At 27.3% G+C, this 20,711-nt stretch overlaps 3 protein-coding genes across 5 annotated transcripts; all 3 read left to right on the plus strand.

Annotated features, from left to right (window-relative positions):
- The first annotated feature begins 17 nt into the window (after positions 1–17).
- On the plus strand, positions 18–11,512 carry LOC122505097 (sulfhydryl oxidase 2-like). 2 transcript variants are annotated; one of them, XM_043616546.1, is made up of 4 exons: positions 18–294; positions 530–782; positions 3,290–4,379; positions 11,082–11,512. In XM_043616546.1, the coding sequence occupies exons 1-4, from the start codon at positions 18–20 to the stop codon at positions 11,220–11,222; spliced, it is 1,761 nt and encodes a 586-aa protein (XP_043472481.1). In that variant the 3' UTR covers positions 11,223–11,512. The 2 variants fall into 2 exon arrangements, with proteins under 2 accessions (XP_043472481.1, XP_043472480.1); XM_043616545.1 differs by lacking the exon at positions 11,082–11,512 and having other exon boundaries at positions 3,290–4,908.
- LOC122505096 (myb-like protein X) lies at positions 11,284–20,565 on the plus strand. Of its 2 annotated transcripts, none has more exons than XM_043616543.1 (5): positions 11,284–11,512; positions 14,499–16,139; positions 16,477–16,650; positions 16,781–16,924; positions 19,076–20,565. In XM_043616543.1, exons 2-5 carry the CDS (start codon positions 14,508–14,510, stop codon positions 19,232–19,234), a joined length of 2,109 nt encoding a protein of 702 aa, XP_043472478.1. In that variant the 5' UTR covers positions 11,284–11,512; positions 14,499–14,507; the 3' UTR covers positions 19,235–20,565. The 2 variants fall into 2 exon arrangements, with proteins under 2 accessions (XP_043472478.1, XP_043472479.1); XM_043616544.1 differs by lacking the exon at positions 11,284–11,512 and adding an exon at positions 12,803–12,940.
- On the plus strand, positions 11,787–12,944 carry LOC122505110 (phosphatidate cytidylyltransferase, mitochondrial). Its single transcript, XM_043616567.1, has 2 exons — positions 11,787–12,331; positions 12,419–12,944. Exons 1-2 carry the CDS (start codon positions 11,787–11,789, stop codon positions 12,942–12,944), a joined length of 1,071 nt encoding a protein of 356 aa, XP_043472502.1.
- Positions 20,566–20,711: the final 146 nt, after the last annotated feature.

Genomic DNA, 20,711 nt, shown 5'->3' on the forward strand with positions numbered 1-20,711 from the left:
TATTAAAAGTGAAAAAAATGAAGAGACAGTTTTGTTTTATACTCTTACTGGAGATATTTTTATTAATTTTATTAAATGGAAAATATGTGAATTCATTTGCTATTGGAATGGAGGAATCTGATAATCAAGGGCTATATAATGCTAGTGATCATGTAGTTATTCTGAATATAACTAATTTTAAATCACATATTTATAATAGCAAATCCAGCTGGATGGTGGAATTTTATAGCAGTTGGTGTGGTCACTGTATAAGATTTGCTCCAATTTGGAAAACGTTTGCCAGTAGTATTGTCTGTAAGTATTCAAATAGTATTCTTCGTAGTAAAAATAAGAGAAATTTTTCAAGTTTTTTTTTATTTATTCTACGAAATTTATTTCAATATTTTTTATATATAGATTTAATGTGTAATACAAATAGAAGATGTAAGATATGTTATGTTTTTATTTAACTTATAATTTTTATTAAATATTAATTATATTACTGATTTATTCTTATAACACTGATTGTTATTCAATTTCTTTATTTCAGCCTGGAGAACAGTAGTTCAAGTCGGAGTCATAGACTGTGCTAATGACGATAATAATCCAATTTGTCGAGAATATGAAGTTATGCATTATCCTACGATAAAGTTCTTCTCTGTAAATTCGAAACCTGGAACATTGGGATTAGAAATCAAGAAAGGAAATGACGCAACAAGTTTACAGAATTTGTTAATTAAACAATTAGAAATAGAGCAACAGGAGGGACGAGGTTCTTCGTGGCCCAATATTGTTCCATACAGGTATTTGAGAATGAAAATACATAACATCTGTTCAAACTTAATATTTTCTAAATAAATTGAGCAAACAGGTTTGCCACAATTTAGGGAAATCCGAAAAGGAAACTTTATCAAAAGTATTCGGAAAAATATTAAATTTTTAGAATTCCTTAATTTTTGTTTGAAATTCAACATTCAAATGAACGCAATTAATTTATTTCTTCTTCAAATTAAATTTCTATTAAAATAATTTTGCGCCACAGTCAAAAACAATTAATTATAATTTTTCTAAATGTAAAATTGATTATTTTTTGCAATGAGTAATTTTTAAAAATGTTTGTAATAAAAAATATTTCTTTCATTCGAACGTTCAAAACTTGTTGATCATAATTCATAAGAAAATTTTGAATTTTATTATCTATTGGAAATATTGAAAAGATTTAATTCTTCTTAAATTTTCTTTTGTTTGACTTATAAACTTTAAAATCACCATGAATTTCGATCTCTACGAATTTTTGAATTTTTTTCTATTTCTAACAAAAATTGAGCTTTACAGAATCAAAATTGAATTTATTTGGAATAATTTAATTCTATAAGAATTATAAAATTGTGGCTTATAAATTAATTAGAGAATAATTTTACTTAGAAATTTCAAAAATATTTGAATTTTAGAAGAATTGGATTTACAATTTTTATAAATAATTGAATTTTTAGAAGGTTTCAAAATAAAATTTTGGAAAATTTGAATTTCAAATAGTTTTAATTAAAAAATCCTATAAGGAAGTTAGTATTTTGAGAAATTGTTATTCACATTTTTTTGAATATAATTAAATTATCAAATTATACATTTCATTAAAAAAACTTTTGAATAATCGAATTTTTTTGTCAAATTGAATCGAAAACAAGTATTTGAAGTGAACTTTATTTTTTATTCACATAATAAATGAATAAATGAATTCTCAAAGAACTTTCTCAAAATTATTAAAAGTAATTGATTTCAAGAAGAATTTTAGATAAAAATTCGAGAAAATAATAACTGAAAATTTAATTTTCAAATTAAATTAAATTATAAATAGAAATTTCTTGAAATAATCCAAAAAGATTTCAAAATTAAATTTTTGAACATTTGTATTTTGAATAGTTTTAGTTAAATTTTTGAAAATATTATATTTAATTGAAACATATTTTTGAATAATTGAAATTTCGTCAAATTTAAGACAAGTGGATTTCAGAATTTTTTCAAATAAACTGCCTTTTTTTTTATAAATAATTGAATTCTCAAAGAAATTTCTTAAAAATTATTCAAAATAATGTTACCTAATTTTAGAGAAAAATTTTAGTTAAAAATTCTAGAAAATAATTTTATTAAAATTTTGATAACAATTTTAGAGAAAAATTATTAAGAATAATTGAATTAGAAAAGAATTTTTCTTAAAAATTCTAAAAATAATTGAATTGAAATCTTAAAAAAAATTTTTTAGGAAATTTAAAAAAAAATTGATTAAGAGAAAAATTTCAGTAAAAAATTCTAGAAAATAATTGATTTTTGAACATTGAAAAAAATTTTGGAGAAAAATTAGTTAAAAAATAAATGAAGTATTAATGTTATTTAATTTTGTTTAATTCTATAAATTTAAAAATAATAGAAAATAATTTAAAAAATTTTAAATTCTCTTTAATTTTGTAGGAAATTTATTGAAAAGAATTGTTTTAGAGAAAAATTTTAGTTAAAAATTCCAGAAAATAATTGATTTTTGAACAATGAAAGTAATTTAGAGAAAAAAATTATTAAAAATAGTTGAAAATTCAATTTATTCTTTAATTTTATTTATTCAATTAAAATTTTTAGAAAATAATTGTATTTGAATCTTGAAAATAACTTTAGACAAAAATTATTAAAAGCAATATTGAATTAGAAATAGAATTTTATTTAAAAATTCTAGAAAATAATTGAATTTTGAATAATGAGAATAATTTTGATGGTAAATTATTGGAAATTATTAGAGAAAAATTTTAGTAAAAAATTCTAGAAAATAATTGAATTTTGAAAATAATTTTATAGAAAATTCATTAAAAGTAATTGAATTAGAAAATAATTGAATTTTGAATATTATAAATAATTTTGGAGAAAAATTATTAAAAGTAATTGAATGAAAAAAAAAATAATTGAATTGAAATCTTGGAAAATAATTTTAGAGGAAAGTTAGTAAAAATAATTGATTTTTTAAAAAATTTTAATTAAAAATTCGAAGAAAATTATTAGACAAAATAAAGATATTTCTAAATAAATGTTTTATAAACATTTTTTGTGTATTTTTGACTTTTTTCCTGATTCACTCTAAAAGCGTTTCTACGTTTTTAGAGTTAATCAGAATATTCTTTAGAATTAGGAAAAAAGTAAAAAATTCGTTCTTGAAATCCGGAAAAAGCAAAATTAAATTTTTGTGTCAATCCTGATACAAAATTAAATAATTACAAAAATGGAAATATTTTGTATCTATTTTATTAATATTACTTTTTAATGTTTGCAGAAAAAATGAACTCGAGAGTATTTGGAAAGCCGTAACGAACGATGTAAAATATTGCTTACTGATATTTGAAACACCAGATTCTTATTTGGGAACTAGTGTGATTTTGGACTTTCAAAATCACTCGGAACTACACATTCGAAGAGCAACGTCCGAAAATGAATTACTTTGTGTAGCGGCAAAAGTCACGAAATTTCCAAGTTTAATTCTCCTTCAACGAGATGGTTCTCAAAAGCCAATCAGTATAAAGGACCAAACACGAGAAGGTTTACAAGAAACAATCAAGGATTACATGCAAACTCTTGGAATTCAGATTAAAATATCAAACACAGAGGAGGACAATTTGAAAGCAACGTCCGTTTCCGAAGTTATGGAGAAAATTCCAGAAGAGAAGAATAAAAATTCAGAATTTGGAGACGTTGCCTATCAGATTGATTTGGAGAAAGCTTTGCGTTACTCGATTCTCCATGAAATTCCCCTGTCGAAGAATATCGAAGGCGAAAAGATGAACGCCCTGAAGGCTTATTTAATGATTTTAAAGTCTTATTTTCCAATGAAAAACAATGGAGCCACTTTCTTATCGTCTCTTTACAAAATAATAAAAGACAAGAACGAGATAGCGGGTAAAAGTTTTCGTAAATTAGTCACAGAGACTGAAAACGAAGTGAATTCGGTTTATTCGGGAAATCTCGAGTGGATTGGCTGTCGGGGAAGTACTCAGACCTTCAGAGGTTATCCCTGTGGCTTATGGACAATGTTTCACATGTTGACAGTGAATTTTGCCAACAACAATTACGACGAAGTGGACGATGATCCCGCTAAAGTTTTACGAGCAATGCACGGATATGTTAAGAATTTTTTCGGTTGCGCTGAATGCTCACAACATTTCCTCGAAATGGCAAATAGAAGTAAAATATTCGACGTGAAAAGCGAGGACGAAAGTATTCTTTGGTTGTGGAGAGCACACAATGAGGTGAATAAAAGATTGTCGGGCGATCCTACTGAGGATCCGGAGCATAGGAAAATTCAATACCCAGGAAAGAAAGATTGTCCCTCGTGTAGAGATGAGAATAATAATTGGATCGAGAACGAGGTATTGTTGTATTTAAAGAAAAAATATCGACACGACAAAATAAGTTTCTATGGAAGTAATATTCATTTGGATAATGAAGATGAAAGTGATAATAAAATATTGAGTAGGAAATTAGTGGCTAGTAGTGCTGTCAGTCATCGACGATTAGGCTGGGACTTTAATATTTTTGACATTAGTATCTGTGTTGTTTTGTACGTTATTTCAGCTTCAATTCTCATTCTTGTCTGTATAAAATTCGCATCGAGAAGAAGTCATAAGAAGAAAAATTACGTATACTCTCTCTTCGGTAGAGTTTAAAGTTTGTTCCTTTTCAAGTGGAGACTCCGACTATATTTTTAACTATATCAACGAAAATGATTTAAATTTTCATTGAACTGAAGTTTACAACGTCAAACCTGACGAATTTCAAAATTATTACTTAGAAAATCGTCAGATTTGACGTTGTAAACTGCAGTTCAATAAATCTTCCATAAAATTATTTTTATAGTAATTTTTAGAAAATATTCTCACCCTTTTTGGATTTTTTGTTTTTTTTTTAAATTGATTGATTTTAAAATCCATTCGTAATTTTGTAGAAAATATGTTTTTGTAAAATTCAATTGAAATTCTTTTGATATTAGTTGAATTTTTGAAAATATATTTTTAATAGAAATATTTTTGAATTGCAATTTCGTCAAATTGAATTGCAAACAAATGAATTCTAGAATTTCTTTAAATGAACTTCTTTTCTTTCTATGAACAATAATTGAATTTCTAAGCAAATTTTTTTAAAATTATAAAAAATAATTGAATTAGAAAATAATTTTAGTTAAAAATTTTAGAAAATAATTGAATTTTGAATATTAAAAATAATTTTGGTGAAAAATTGTGTAAAATATTTGATTTTTTATAAAGAGTTACAGTTAAAAAATTCTAGAAAAAAAATTGAATTTAAATCTTGAAAATAATTTTGGAGAAAAATTATTAAAAATAATTGAATTAGAAAAGAATTTTAGTTAAAAATTATAAAAAAATAATTGAATTTTAAATCTTGAAAATAATTTTGGATAAAAATGATTAAGAATAATTGAATTAAACAAGAATTCTGGTTAAAAATTCTAGAAAATAATTGAATTTCGAATATTGAAAATAATTTTGAACAAAAATTATTTTAAAAAATTGACATTTTAAAGAATTTTAGATAAAAATTCTGGAAAATAATTTTATTTCGAATATTGAAAATAATTTAGGGAAATATTGTTAAGAATAATTGAATAAGAAAAGAATTTTAATTCAAAATTCTAGAAAATAATTGAATTTTGAAAAAAAATTTTAGTTAAAAATGATTTTTATTATTTTTGAAGCATTTAAAAAAAACATTGATTTTAGGTTGACAATGATAAAAAAAATCATTGGTACTAAATTTTTTTATATGGAAATCCACTTGTTTATTTTTCTAACTAATTTCAAATCATAATTTTTAAAAATAAAACCAATAGGTATAAAAAAAATTACAATAAAATTACGATTTGAAATTAGTTAGAAAAAATATAGAAATTAATTTCTATATATATATAAAAAATTGAATAACAATGTTTTTTTTAGCATTTTCAACCTGAAAACAATGTTTTTTTTTCAAAAATAATATAAAAATCATTTTTTTTCACTCGGCAATTTTTTTATGAATTCAAAAAGATATTTTTTACAAAATTACGTTTGGATTTTAAAATTTATCAATTTTTAACAAAAATAAAAATATTGGTCAGAAAATATTCTGACCATTGATTTCCTCTCTAACAATTACTATAAAAATAATTTTCTGAAAGATTCTAATCATTTTCTTGATATATAGTTAAAAATGTAGTCAAAATCTCCCCTTAACTAGCGAAAATGTTCTATTTTATTTATTTTCGAAAATTATCCGATTTTCATTTACAATTTTCTTTGAAAAAATATTTTATCTTCCTTACTTTTTTATTACTTTTATAAATCACGAATCTTCCGTCTTGAAAAATGATTATATGCGACGCGAACCGAAGAAATGAAGTCACTTTGAGGTTATGTTTGTCTTTTTTTTACCGTAATTTTAAGTTTCGTGCTTATAATTTAAAGTCGAAAATTGTTTTTATCGCTTATTTTGGATTTAGTGAATAGTTCAAACAGTATAGTTTACGTTGAGATTTGTTTTCCTCTGTTTTTTTTTCATTAAAAAAATTACGAACATAACCTCTAATTCGTTTGCTCTTTGGCAGCTGAAAATGTTTAAAAGTGTGTCACGTGTGTCACATTGTAAATATGATTTAATGTGTATATATTGTATAACGCTTTTGTAGTTATATTCTAATTGATTGTGAATAATTGTACAACAAAAGTATTTTTTAGTTTATAATTAAGGAAGATTTCGACTATATCAGCAATTAGTGACATCTATTAGACGTCAATTGAACTCTTTGGTTTAGAGTCAGGTGTTATTCTTAAGATAATTATTCCGATATGGTTGTCGGTAAATAATTATATTTTTGAATTTAATTTTTGATCTGAAAAAATAAGCTGCGTGAACGACTGCACTGTGCATCTGTGAGGACTCGAACCCCAGTTAATAGCTGCCTTTCGCGGGACTAACGCCTACCAATGCACCATGCCAACACAGCCTGGACGTTCACGTTTCTTATAATCTCAGATCAAGCCCATACACTAGTCGAAGAGCTGTATAGTTAATGTAGGAAATTATTTGCTGATTGAGAATTTTTAATTAAGGAAGATTTCGACTATATCAGCAATTAGTGACATCTATTAGACGTCAATTGAACTCTTTGGTTTAGAGTCAGGTGTTATTCTTAAGATAATTATTCCGATATGGTTGTCGGTAAATAATTATATTTTTGAATTTAATTTTTGATCTGAAAAAATAAGCTGCGTGAACGACTGCACTGTGCATCTGTGAGGACTCGAACCCCAGTTAATAGCTGCCTTTCGCGGGACTAACGCCTACCAATGCACCATGCCAACACAGCCTGGACGTTCACGTTTCTTATAATCTCAGATCAAGCCCATACACTAGTCGAAGAGCTGTATAGTTAATGTAGGAAATTATTTGCTGATTGAGAATTTTTAATTAAGGAAGATTTCGACTATATCAGCAATTAGTGACATCTATTAGACGTCAATTGAACTCTTTGGTTTAGAGTCAGGTGTTATTCTTAAGATAATTATTCCGATATGGTTGTCGGTAAATAATTATATTTTTGAATTTAATTTTTGATCTGAAAAAATAAGCTGCGTGAACGACTGCACTGTGCATCTGTGAGGACTCGAACCCCAGTTAATAGCTGCCTTTCGCGGGACTAACGCCTACCAATGCACCATGCCAACACAGCCTGGACGTTCACGTTTCTTATAATCTCAGATCAAGCCCATACACTAGTCGAAGAGCTGTATAGTTAATGTAGGAAATTATTTGCTGATTGAGAATTTTTAATTAAGGAAGATTTCGACTATATCAGCAATTAGTGACATCTATTAGACGTCAATTGAACTCTTTGGTTTAGAGTCAGGTGTTATTCTTAAGATAATTATTCCGATATGGTTGTCGGTAAATAATTATATTTTTGAATTTAATTTTTGATCTGAAAAAATAAGCTGCGTATAAAAATAAGCTTCGACTAGTGTATGGGCTTGATCTGAGATTATAAGAAACGTGAACGTCCAGGCTGTGTTGGCATGGTGCATTGGTAGGCGTTAGTCCCGCGAAAGGCAGCTATTAACTGGGGTTCGAGTCCTCACAGATGCACAGTGCAGTCGTTCACGCAGCTTATTTTTTCAGATCAAAAATTAAATTCAAAAATATAATTATTTACCGACAACCATATCGGAATAATTATCTTAAGAATAACACCTGACTCTAAACCAAAGAGTTCAATTGACGTCTAATAGATGTCACTAATTGCTGATATAGTCGAAATCTTCCTTAATTAAAAATTCTCAATCAGCAAATAATTTCCTACATTAACTATACAGCTCTTCGACTAGTGTATGGGCTTGATCTGAGATTATAAGAAACGTGAACGTCCAGGCTGTGTTGGCATGGTGCATTGGTAGGCGTTAGTCCCGCGAAAGGCAGCTATTAACTGGGGTTCGAGTCCTCACAGATGCACAGTGCAGTCGTTCACGCAGCTTATTTTTTCAGATCAAAAATTAAATTCAAAAATATAATTATTTACCGACAACCATATCGGAATAATTATCTTAAGAATAACACCTGACTCTAAACCAAAGAGTTCAATTGACGTCTAATAGATGTCACTAATTGCTGATATAGTCGAAATCTTCCTTAATTAAAAATTCTCAATCAGCAAATAATTTCCTACATTAACTATACAGCTCTTCGACTAGTGTATGGGCTTGATCTGAGATTATAAGAAACGTGAACGTCCAGGCTGTGTTGGCATGGTGCATTGGTAGGCGTTAGTCCCGCGAAAGGCAGCTATTAACTGGGGTTCGAGTCCTCACAGATGCACAGTGCAGTCGTTCACGCAGCTTATTTTTTCAGATCAAAAATTAAATTCAAAAATATAATTATTTACCGACAACCATATCGGAATAATTATCTTAAGAATAACACCTGACTCTAAACCAAAGAGTTCAATTGACGTCTAATAGATGTCACTAATTGCTGATATAGTCGAAATCTTCCTTAATTAAAAATTCTCAATCAGCAAATAATTTCCTACATTAACTATACAGCTCTTCGACTAGTGTATGGGCTTGATCTGAGATTATAAGAAACGTGAACGTCCAGGCTGTGTTGGCATGGTGCATTGGTAGGCGTTAGTCCCGCGAAAGGCAGCTATTAACTGGGGTTCGAGTCCTCACAGATGCACAGTGCAGTCGTTCACGCAGCTTATTTTTTCAGATCAAAAATTAAATTCAAAAATATAATTATTTACCGACAACCATATCGGAATAATTATCTTAAGAATAACACCTGACTCTAAACCAAAGAGTTCAATTGACGTCTAATAGATGTCACTAATTGCTGATATAGTCGAAATCTTCCTTAATTAAAAATTCTCAATCAGCAAATAATTTCCTACATTAACTATACAGCTCTTCGACTAGTGTATGGGCTTGATCTGAGATTATAAGAAACGTGAACGTCCAGGCTGTGTTGGCATGGTGCATTGGTAGGCGTTAGTCCCGCGAAAGGCAGCTATTAACTGGGGTTCGAGTCCTCACAGATGCACAGTGCAGTCGTTCACGCAGCTTATTTTTTCAGATCAAAAATTAAATTCAAAAATATAATTATTTACCGACAACCATATCGGAATAATTATCTTAAGAATAACACCTGACTCTAAACCAAAGAGTTCAATTGACGTCTAATAGATGTCACTAATTGCTGATATAGTCGAAATCTTCCTTAATTAAAAATTCTCAATCAGCAAATAATTTCCTACATTAACTATACAGCTCTTCGACTAGTGTATGGGCTTGATCTGAGATTATAAGAAACGTGAACGTCCAGGCTGTGTTGGCATGGTGCATTGGTAGGCGTTAGTCCCGCGAAAGGCAGCTATTAACTGGGGTTCGAGTCCTCACAGATGCACAGTGCAGTCGTTCACGCAGCTTATTTTTTCAGATCAAAAATTAAATTCAAAAATATAATTATTTACCGACAACCATATCGGAATAATTATCTTAAGAATAACACCTGACTCTAAACCAAAGAGTTCAATTGACGTCTAATAGATGTCACTAATTGCTGATATAGTCGAAATCTTCCTTAATTAAAAATTCTCAATCAGCAAATAATTTCCTACATTAACTATACAGCTCTTCGACTAGTGTATGGGCTTGATCTGAGATTATAAGAAACGTGAACGTCCAGGCTGTGTTGGCATGGTGCATTGGTAGGCGTTAGTCCCGCGAAAGGCAGCTATTAACTGGGGTTCGAGTCCTCACAGATGCACAGTGCAGTCGTTCACGCAGCTTATTTTTTCAGATCAAAAATTAAATTCAAAAATATAATTATTTACCGACAACCATATCGGAATAATTATCTTAAGAATAACACCTGACTCTAAACCAAAGAGTTCAATTGACGTCTAATAGATGTCACTAATTGCTGATATAGTCGAAATCTTCCTTAATTAAAAATTCTCAATCAGCAAATAATTTCCTACATTAACTATACAGCTCTTCGACTAGTGTATGGGCTTGATCTGAGATTATAAGAAACGTGAACGTCCAGGCTGTGTTGGCATGGTGCATTGGTAGGCGTTAGTCCCGCGAAAGGCAGCTATTAACTGGGGTTCGAGTCCTCACAGATGCACAGTGCAGTCGTTCACGCAGCTTATTTTTTCAGATCAAAAATTAAATTCAAAAATATAATTATTTACCGACAACCATATCGGAATAATTATCTTAAGAATAACACCTGACTCTAAACCAAAGAGTTCAATTGACGTCTAATAGATGTCACTAATTGCTGATATAGTCGAAATCTTCCTTAATTAAAAATTCTCAATCAGCAAATAATTTCCTACATTAACTATTTTTTAGTTTATTCGATTATACAATTTATATAAATTTACATAAATATGTATTAAAAGTATGTGTAGTCTAAGACTGAAAATTTCTTTATACAATAAATAATATGATTCTTTCCATTATTCAGTTTCAGACTCCAATTTTATTATATTTAAAAATTGCGCCTTTTTTCAGGATGCGCGCGCAAAATGGAATTTTCTAAAACAGTGTCGAACCTTCGTTCCAAGGAGCCCGGGGTTTAGAAATATAGAAATAGTTTCCTTTTGTTTTCCCTTGCGTCGTTTTGACTTTCCAATTTACTACTGGTTCTATTAAAAATGACTAAAATATATGAAATATATAAAATATATCAAAGATCTATGAATTTGTTGTAAATAATTGTTTAGAAGTGAAGTTTTTTATTTCTCGTTCAATAATTTCCTGATCTTATGTGTGCTTTAAAAATGGCAAACATCAAACAGCTAAAATCGTTGTGATTTGATTGAAATCATTGAATTGAAATGTTTTTATTTATAATAAAAGAACTAAGATTGTGGTGTTAATGTTTATTGATTTCATTTAATCAACAAAAACTAAAATTGGAGAGAAAAAAAACTGGAATTTAAGTAAGTAAAGATTGTTACGATTGTTACGAAATTTTATAGGTTAACTGCGGTGACTATTGCAAAACGACGTGGCTGATTGTAAATTTCGATAAAAAAAATTAGTAAAATAGTTTAAAATAGTATATAGTTAGGATTTACTATTTATTGTAGTGGCGAAAAATTTTTTTTTTTAAATGTCGACCAGTTTCCTGCTTTCGAATTATTTTGGAATATAGTCTCGGAAGATAAATTTCTCTGTTTTTAGGACAAATCCTCGAAACAAAAAAAAAAAAAAATGATTGAAAAAGTTGCGCAATTATCTCAATTCAAACGAATTCTGAGGGATTTTCCTCAGGGTATGAAGTATTGCTTTGCTTACGGTTCTGGAGCTTTAAAGCAAACGAGTGAACCTTCTAGTAATATGTTGGATTTAATATTTGTCGTTCGTAATCCAAATCGATGGCATGGAGAGAATCTTCGACGAAATCCAACACATTATGCACAACCTCTACGACTATTGGGCTATAAGGCAATTAGTCGATTACAAGAGACTTGGGGCGCTAAAGTCTACTACAATACTCTAGTGAAAACTTCCGAAGGTCGAATTATTAAATATGGAGTAATTTCGGAAATTTCATTGGTGGAGGATTTATTGGATTGGAATTTTCTTTATTTATCAGGAAGATTGCATAAACCGGTTCTAAAGCTCATTGAGGCAGAGGAAACATCCGATTTACATACGGCTGTTATGCAAAATTTACATTCGGCTGTTCATGCCGCTTTACTTTTACTTCCAGAACATTTTTCTGAAATTGAATTTTACAAAACAATCGTTGGTCTGTCTTATAATGGTGATTTTCGCATGACTTTTGGTGAGGAAAGAAATAAAATAAAAAATATCGTATTACCGCAATTGAAAAATTTTAGGGAACTCTATTCGCCGATATTGAGGTTCTTTGATAAATATGTTGAGATTCCATTGTCTGATGATGATCCAACGATGTGTAGACAGGATACGGGACCAGCCACGCGGATACATCATTTGAATCAATTGCCGCGAACTCCGCAGAGAATGTTAGTTAGAGCCTGGTCCCAAGGGCCGAGGGTCAAAGATTCGGAGGATTGTCTACGTGCTTTGGCACACGATCCAGATTGTAGTGAAATTGTCGACAGTTGTTTTCGACGAATTGTTTGGAATTCGAGTATTTCGCAGAGTTTAAAGGGAATTTTAACGGCTGGCGTTTATAAATCATTGAAGTACAGTGGGGCTAAGATTGTTAAAATGATGTCAACACAGGAACAAAAGATTCAAAAAATACAAGTTCCTGCAATTGCTAGCGCTGAATCGGATGATGTTAAAAGTGCAGTCGATTCAGTTCCCAAGGAGAAAGGGGTGAAAAAAGTGGAGAAAGATTTGGAGAAAAAGAGCGCAACAAAACACGTAGAAGAGTAATTTTCCGTTCATTAACTTAGTGCCTAACACAATTTTTTTAATTTTTTTCTTTCTCAATCAAGAGTTTCGTTTTCAATATTAATATTTCCAAATATTTCTTTTTCACAATTTTTTATTCAATATTCAGAAACATAATAGATTTGAATGTCATATTTTTTATTTTTCAACATAATAATAGATTTAAATGTCATATTTTTTATTTTTCAACATAATAGATTTAAATATCATATTTTTTATTTTTCAACAAATTTTTTTGTTTTTCAGGGAAAAATTTTTGATTATATTCAAGGGAAAATATTTAAATCGAAATTTTTCTAAAGTTTGCTTATTGTTGCTTGTACAAATCAATATCGAGAAGATAAACAGTAATATATGAGAAATCTAACCATAAGAAGACAGATACAAGATTAAATATTCATCACGTATCGATTCTACCTTCTTATATAGCATTTTCTCAGTTTCACTATAAACAATATTTAGTCACTATTCTCATTTCAGTGTTGATCAGAGATTTCTCAAAACATTTTTCAACTTAATGATTATGATTAATTATATAGTAAATATCTTTTTTATTTCTAACGCGGTCAATAAAATCAAAGTTTCAATTTTAATTTCAATTTCAAATTTTATCAAATTTCAATTACGAATGAATTTAATCAAAAATATTTTTAAAAAAACCTAGGTTTTTGAAAAATTTTAATAACTCAAATTCTTCTAAAATTACTTAAAGTTTGTTACATAGAATTAATTAATTATTTTGAACAATTGCAGAAATTTAATTATTTTCAAAAGTAATTAAATTCTTTACAGAAATTAAATTATGTTAAAAAATTGTTTAAAAATTCTCGTCAGAAATTCAATTATCTTTGTAAGTAATAAAATTCCTACAAAAATTTAATTATTTTCAAAAAATTTTGATAAAATTCTTGACAAAATTTCAATTATCTTTATGAATAATAAAATTCTTCTTCGAAATTCAATTATTTTCAAACATTTTAATAAAATTCTAAGCAAAATTTCAATGATTTTCAAAAATTTTCCTCAATTCAATGATTTTTCAATATCTACTATTTTAATAAAATTTTCCAAAAGAATTCAATTATTTAAAAAAACACGTTAATAAAATTCTACGCAAACATTTAATTATTTTCATAAATAATAATAATTTCACAGGAATTCAATTATTTACAAATTTTTTTATATAATTCTACGCAGATTGTCAATTATTTTCAGAGATAATAACAATTTTTACCGGAATTCAATTATTTAAAGAAAATTAAATAAAATTGTTCTCAAGAATTAAATTATTTTTTTTTAAGAATAATAAAACTCATCGTAGAATTTTAATTATTTTTATATACGAATCTGACACAAAAATCTATAAATCGTTTATTTTTAGGTTCCTTTCTCGAGAGCGCATCACTTTATTTATTGAATGAAAATTTATTTTTAAATTATTTATCAAAACTCTAGTTTGGTTTGGTAGTTTTTTTTTTTTGAAAATTAATTAAGTTTCTATTTTTTATTAAATTACATTTTCTTTTCTTTTTGCAGAAAAAAGTAATGACAACAATGGAATCTGACTCCGAAAGTCAGGACAGCGATGACGGACGTCGATTTCGTTTTGAAGCCACAAGAAAAGATGCAACAACAATTTCCCACTCAAAATATCGAGACTCACCGTATTCTAGTCGTCAAGAGCAACAATCAAGATCTCCGGGACCATCGGACAGAAATCGAAAGGACAGTGATAAATTTTTGAGTCGCGGACGGGATTCTCGCTCTCGATACGATTCCCCCCGAGACTCAAAGGACAGACGCGATCGACATTCATTTCAAAAATATCTCAAAGATTCTAAAGATGCACACGATTCGAAGCACCTGAAGCACAGGGACGAAAGGGATTACAAGAGTTCATCAGTACAACGAGAAAGAGAAGATCGCGATCAAGGAGAGACGAAGGATCTCAGAGATTCGAAGGACAGAAAAGATGCCAAAAGTTCAAGGTCCAATGAGAAGGATTCAAAGAGTTTGAGAGAATCGAGAAGTTCACGGGATGACAGTAGAAAGAGATCACGAGACAGAAGTCGCAGTGATAGATCATCGAGTGATAGGCATAAATTAAAATATCACGAGAAGCAGAAAACTCATTCGAAAGATAAATTACTCAAGGACGAGAGAATTTTAGGAAAAAATGAAAAAACCACAACAAAAGTTTCAATGGAAATTAAAATCGATGAGAATTTGTCAAAGGTCAGTAAAGATTCTGCCTGTCGTGAATTTAACATATCAGACTTTGAAATTGTCTCCGATCTCGAGGAATTTTCATCCGACTGTTCAAACATCAGTAGTCAGGATAATAAATCAAAGTTGAAAAAAAGAAATTTAAATTCAAAGCAAGATTCCATAGAAGGACAAACGGAACGTAAAAAACATCGTCTCGACGATCTGCAAAAGGTAAATCCAAGGAATGGTAATCATTCCGCCTCTTCAAGTAATAATAATCCTAGTGCCTTTTCAGATTTCACTTTAGATTCGTCAAGTAAAAAATTTCAAGTCGAAGATGAGAAAACTGCAAATCGTCTATTGTTGGAATCGAACACTTTACGTGACTCAAGTTATAGTGATAAACCAATTAAATCTAATGAGAGAGAAAAGAGTCCGGGATTCAGTAACGAAGATATTAATCAAGAGAGTACGAGTAGAAAAATTGTAAAGGAGAAAAGAATAATTGGACCCACGATGCCATCTTCCAGTCATAAGTCAACAAATTTAGAAGATGACAATCTTTCGTCAAATAAATGGGAGAAAAAGTCGAAGAGTAAAAAGCATGAAGATGAAGAATTGTTGGAGGAACCTTTTCGGAAGAGAACTATTGGACCAAGCTTGCCTCCTCATCTTTCGTCGAAACAATCGGAAAGTGATGAAGATGATGATGATGATGACGAAGTTTACGGGCCTGTTTTACCGTCTCATTTAACAAATAAAGATAAAATGCATTCTAAAGGGAAAATTTACGGTCCTACCTTGCCTAGTGAATTGAAGACCGATTGTGTTTCGGCTGAATCAGATGATGATGATGATGATGATGTTATTGGACCCTTACCTGCCGATCATTCAGCTCATAAAACTAGTATTGTGCAACAAAGTCTTGAATTAAGAGCACAACGACTTCAATACGAATTAATGACACAGGTATTTTTGTCTTTGGTAATTTTTTAATTAGCGTCGACGCTAAGCGTAAAAAAAAAGTTTTCTTTCTGCAAAACCAAAAAAATTAAACTTTTACAAAAATTTTGTGTTCAGATCGTTAAATGGAAAGTTTTAAGTGAATGAAAGTAGTAAAATTATTGCCAGCAGTAAAAATCCAAAAAATTGATTTTCACACTGAGCGTCGACGCTAAAACGTCAGGATTCTATTTTTCGAACATTTGGAAAATACTTGTTTTTAATTATTAATATTCTAAATTTATTAATAATTTTTGTATTTTAGAAATATTTATGTTTATTAATAAATTTTTAACCACCACAGCATACAAGTAAAGAAAAGAAGAGAGAAGAGTGGATGACGGAATTGCCAGCAGTTCAAGCTGTGTCATTGGGACTTGGTCCCAGAAAATTCAAAACGCGAGATGGTCCAGATTTATCGGATCGATCCTCTTGGAGTGACACTCCGGCAGATAAAATGCGGAAAAAGCAGGAAAAGGTGAATTTGAAATTTTCATTAAGTAATTTTAATAATAATTTCGTAATTAATAATAATTATATTTAAATTTTAGTTAACTCACGGTTTTTAATTTCAAGTTTATCATTTAAAAATAAACACATTTTTCTAGGCGGAGGAAAGATTAGCAGCTATAGCCAATAAAGAGGAACCAATTAAGGAATTCTTTGTAAAAGAAGAATCATCAGAAAAGTCAAAGAAACGGCATAAATCATTATTGGAAATACATCAGAAGAAATTGAAGAAGAAAAAGAAGGTAAAAATATTTTTTGAAATTATAATTACATAATTAAAAGCAGGGTTTGACATAGGTCAAGGAAATCTGGGAATTTTGGAAATCTTTATCAAAAGTGCAAGGAAAATATTAAATTTCTAGAATTCGTAAGAAAATGTTTGATTTTGGTGTCTAGCAACTTCTGAAAATATTAAAAAGATTCAATTCTTCTTGAATTTTATAAGAGTTGAGTTTGCAATTTCTATATTAAATAAATGAATTTCAAAACATTTTAAATTACAATTTTTGGGAAATTTGAATTTGAATTAAATAATTTTAATAATTTTATTTAAATATTTAATCATTTTACTTCAAAATTCGAAAAATAATTAAATTTCATAAGAGTTGTGTTTACAATTTTTATAAATAATTGAATTTCAAAAGGTTTGAAATTGAAGTTCTAGAAAATTTAAATTAAATTCAATAATTTTAATAATTTTATTTGAATATTTAATATTTTAAGATTCCAAATATAATTGAATTTTATAAGAGTTGCGATTACAATTTTTATAAATAATTGAATTTCAAAAGGTTTTAAATTGAAGTTGTAGAAAATTTGAATTCAATAAATTTAATAATTTTATTCAGTTAAAAATTTTAGAAAATAACTGAATTTTTAATCTTAAAAATAATTGTTGATAAAAATTATTAAGAATAATCAAATTAGAAAAGAATTTTAGTTAAAAATTCTAGAAAATAATTTTGGAGAAAAATTGGTAAAAATAATTAAATTTTAAATATTTAAAATAATTTTGGAGAAAAAATATTAAAAATAATTGAAATTTGAATATTGAAAATAATGTTGGTTAGAAAATTATTAAAAAAAATTGAATTAAAAAAAATTTTCAGTTGAAAATTTTAGAAAAGTATTGAATTGAAATTTTAAGAATAATTTTGGAGAAAAAATACTAAAAATAATTGATTTTTCAAAGAATTCTAGTTGAAAATTTTCTAGAAAATAATTTTATTTTGAATATTTATAATAATTTGGAGAAAAATTATTAAGAATAATGGAATTATTAAAAAGAATTTTAGTTAAAATTTCTAGAAAATAATTGGATTTTGAACCTTGAAAATAATTTTAGAGGAAAATTATTAAAAATAATTGAATTTTGAATATTAAAGATAATTTTGGAGAAAAATGATTAAAACGAATTGAATTTTGAATATTGGAAATAATGTTAATTAGAAAATATTAAAAATAATTAAATTATTTATGACCGTTTATTTATTTTTATGTTCGTTTATACATTTAAATAAATAAATAAATAAATAAATTAGAAAAGAATTTTAGTTAAAAATTCTAGAAAATAATTGAATTTGAAACTTGAAAATAATTTTGGAGACAGATTATTAAGAATAATTGAATTAAAAAAGAATTTTAGTTAAATATTCTAGAAAATAATTCAATTTTCAACCTTGAAAATAATTTTAGAGAAAAATTAAAAATAATTGATTTGGAGACAATTTTTAGTTCAAAATTGTAGAGAATAGTTGAATTGAAAAATTGAAAATAAATTTGAAGAAGTTATAGAAGCAACGTTTATGAATAATTAAATTTTAAAAGGTTTAAAAATAAATTTTTATTAATTTAGATTAATTTTCTTTTTTTCTTTGAATAATTTAATTCTCAGAAATTATTAATAATAATTGATTTAAAGAGAAATTTCAGTTCAAAATTTAGGAAAATAATTGAAATGAAATCTTGAAATTGGTTTTTCGAAAAATTACAGTTGCAATATTTATAAATTATTGAATTTCATATAGTTTTGTCAATTTAAAATTTTCGAAAATTTGAATTTTAAATAATTTTAATTTGAAATTTTGAAAAAGTTAGTTTTTTCAAAAATCTTTATTCAAAATTCAAATTATTTTATTTAAATTTTTGCTGTAATCTTGCATAACGTGAGTAAGGTTTGCAACGTTTATGATCAATGACTAATCAAAATTTTCTCAGAAAAAATATTATTTTCTAAATCTTGGATTATAAACGTTGTAAACTTTACGAAAGTTAATAATAACTAAATAATAAATTTTTAATTTAATTTTAATTTTAATTTTTTTGTAATAAATTTTTTGTTTCATAATTTTTTTCTACTTTTTCTTATTCTCTTTTGTTATTGTTTTTTGCAGAAAGAAGAAAAGGAGGCTAGGGAAAAGAATAAATCCACCAGAAGACCATTCGATCGAGACATTGATTTAGAATCAAATAGATTTGATGAGGCTCAAAAGAAACACATTTTCATGAAGGCCCAATTGCTTGACGACAGATTCACTCGAGGAAAGATGTAAGACTTTAAATTTAAAAAAGAAACAAAATAACAATTCAATCTAAAGTGATTAGACAAAAAAAAAAAAAAAAGAAATTTAGAAATTTGATGAGTACAAAAAATAGTAAATTGGACACAAAAATTAATTACTGAAAAATTAATCTAATATTCAAAACAAAAATCAATTTTTTTTTGAACATTTGGAAGTCTTACTATTTATAGGGCATGATAAGTTTTCTCACAAACATACGAATGTTTTTTTTTATAATTTTTTTTTATTAATATTAATGAAAACTATTGTACATTTACAATTTTCTTGTTAATTTAAATTCGACTTTTGATATTTCTTTAATTAATCGATCTTTGATATTTGTTGATATAATTTTGAAAGAAATTCAATATTTTCGAATCGCCTGAGACTGAATTATTCTTTAAAATAATCAGGTATTTCATTATATAATAGATTTTTTTTTAATTCAAGAACCAATAAATTGGCTAATTGTACAGTACATAAATATATGTATATGTAATGTTTTGTATACACATTTCACTTTACAAAGCGATCTTCTAAGTTAATCAAAAATTAATTAATTATAATTAATAATAATAATAATTAATATTTCGCTACACTTTACAGTAAGATTAATTTAGTACAATTTTTAGAATATACAAAAAATTAGGAAACAATAAAATTATTGATAGTTTGAAATTATGCTCGTGTCTCTTCTTTAGATCCACATTTTATTATACTTTCCGTTTCAAAAAAGGGTTTCAAGTCGTAAATATTGTAATATATTCATGTAAAATTAGATTTTTTTGTTTAATAATCGAAAATGCTAAATGTTTATAAACAAACGAAAATTATGTATGACGCGCATACGAAAAAAGTGAATTTGAGGTTATGTTGGTAATTTTCAAAATGAAAAGAACAGAGGATCAATGACAATACTACAAATTATTGTTGCTCAAGTCTTCAGAGCGTTGAAAATATTCAATAAAAGGTTTCAAATTTACGTAATTAAAAAGGAAGGTTTTATTATAAAGAAAAATCGAAAACAAACATAACCTATAATTCGGTATTTTCGGCACTTTTTTTGGAGCGTGTTAAATACAAGGATACAAGGGCTTTAAAAAATTTATATAAATAAATTCTACCTTGTCGAACTTTATATTACACCGCTGCTGTTTTTTCTCGAGCAGATAGTAATTAAGAGAAAGGTAACCAATGTGGATCTTTTTATATTTTGTGAAAAAAACTTGAATATTGTTCTTGTTCACTAAAGAACTGTTGCATCTTATAACTTATAATTGTGTAAATTATAAATTAGTAAATAAAATGAGATTTTTATGCAACATCGACGACTACCTATTTATATTTCAATCCCTACATAGAATATGTTTATTTATTAATAATTCATCTATATATTAAATAAATTAAAGAAAAGAAATTAAAAATCTTGTAAATAAATTTTCAAATTTGGCGCTTTGATTGTAGCGCC

Source organism: Leptopilina heterotoma, unplaced genomic scaffold (genome assembly GCF_015476425.1).
Source record: "Leptopilina heterotoma isolate Lh14 unplaced genomic scaffold, ASM1547642v1 Lhet_340, whole genome shotgun sequence".
Taxonomy (NCBI): Eukaryota; Metazoa; Arthropoda; class Insecta; order Hymenoptera; family Figitidae; genus Leptopilina; species Leptopilina heterotoma.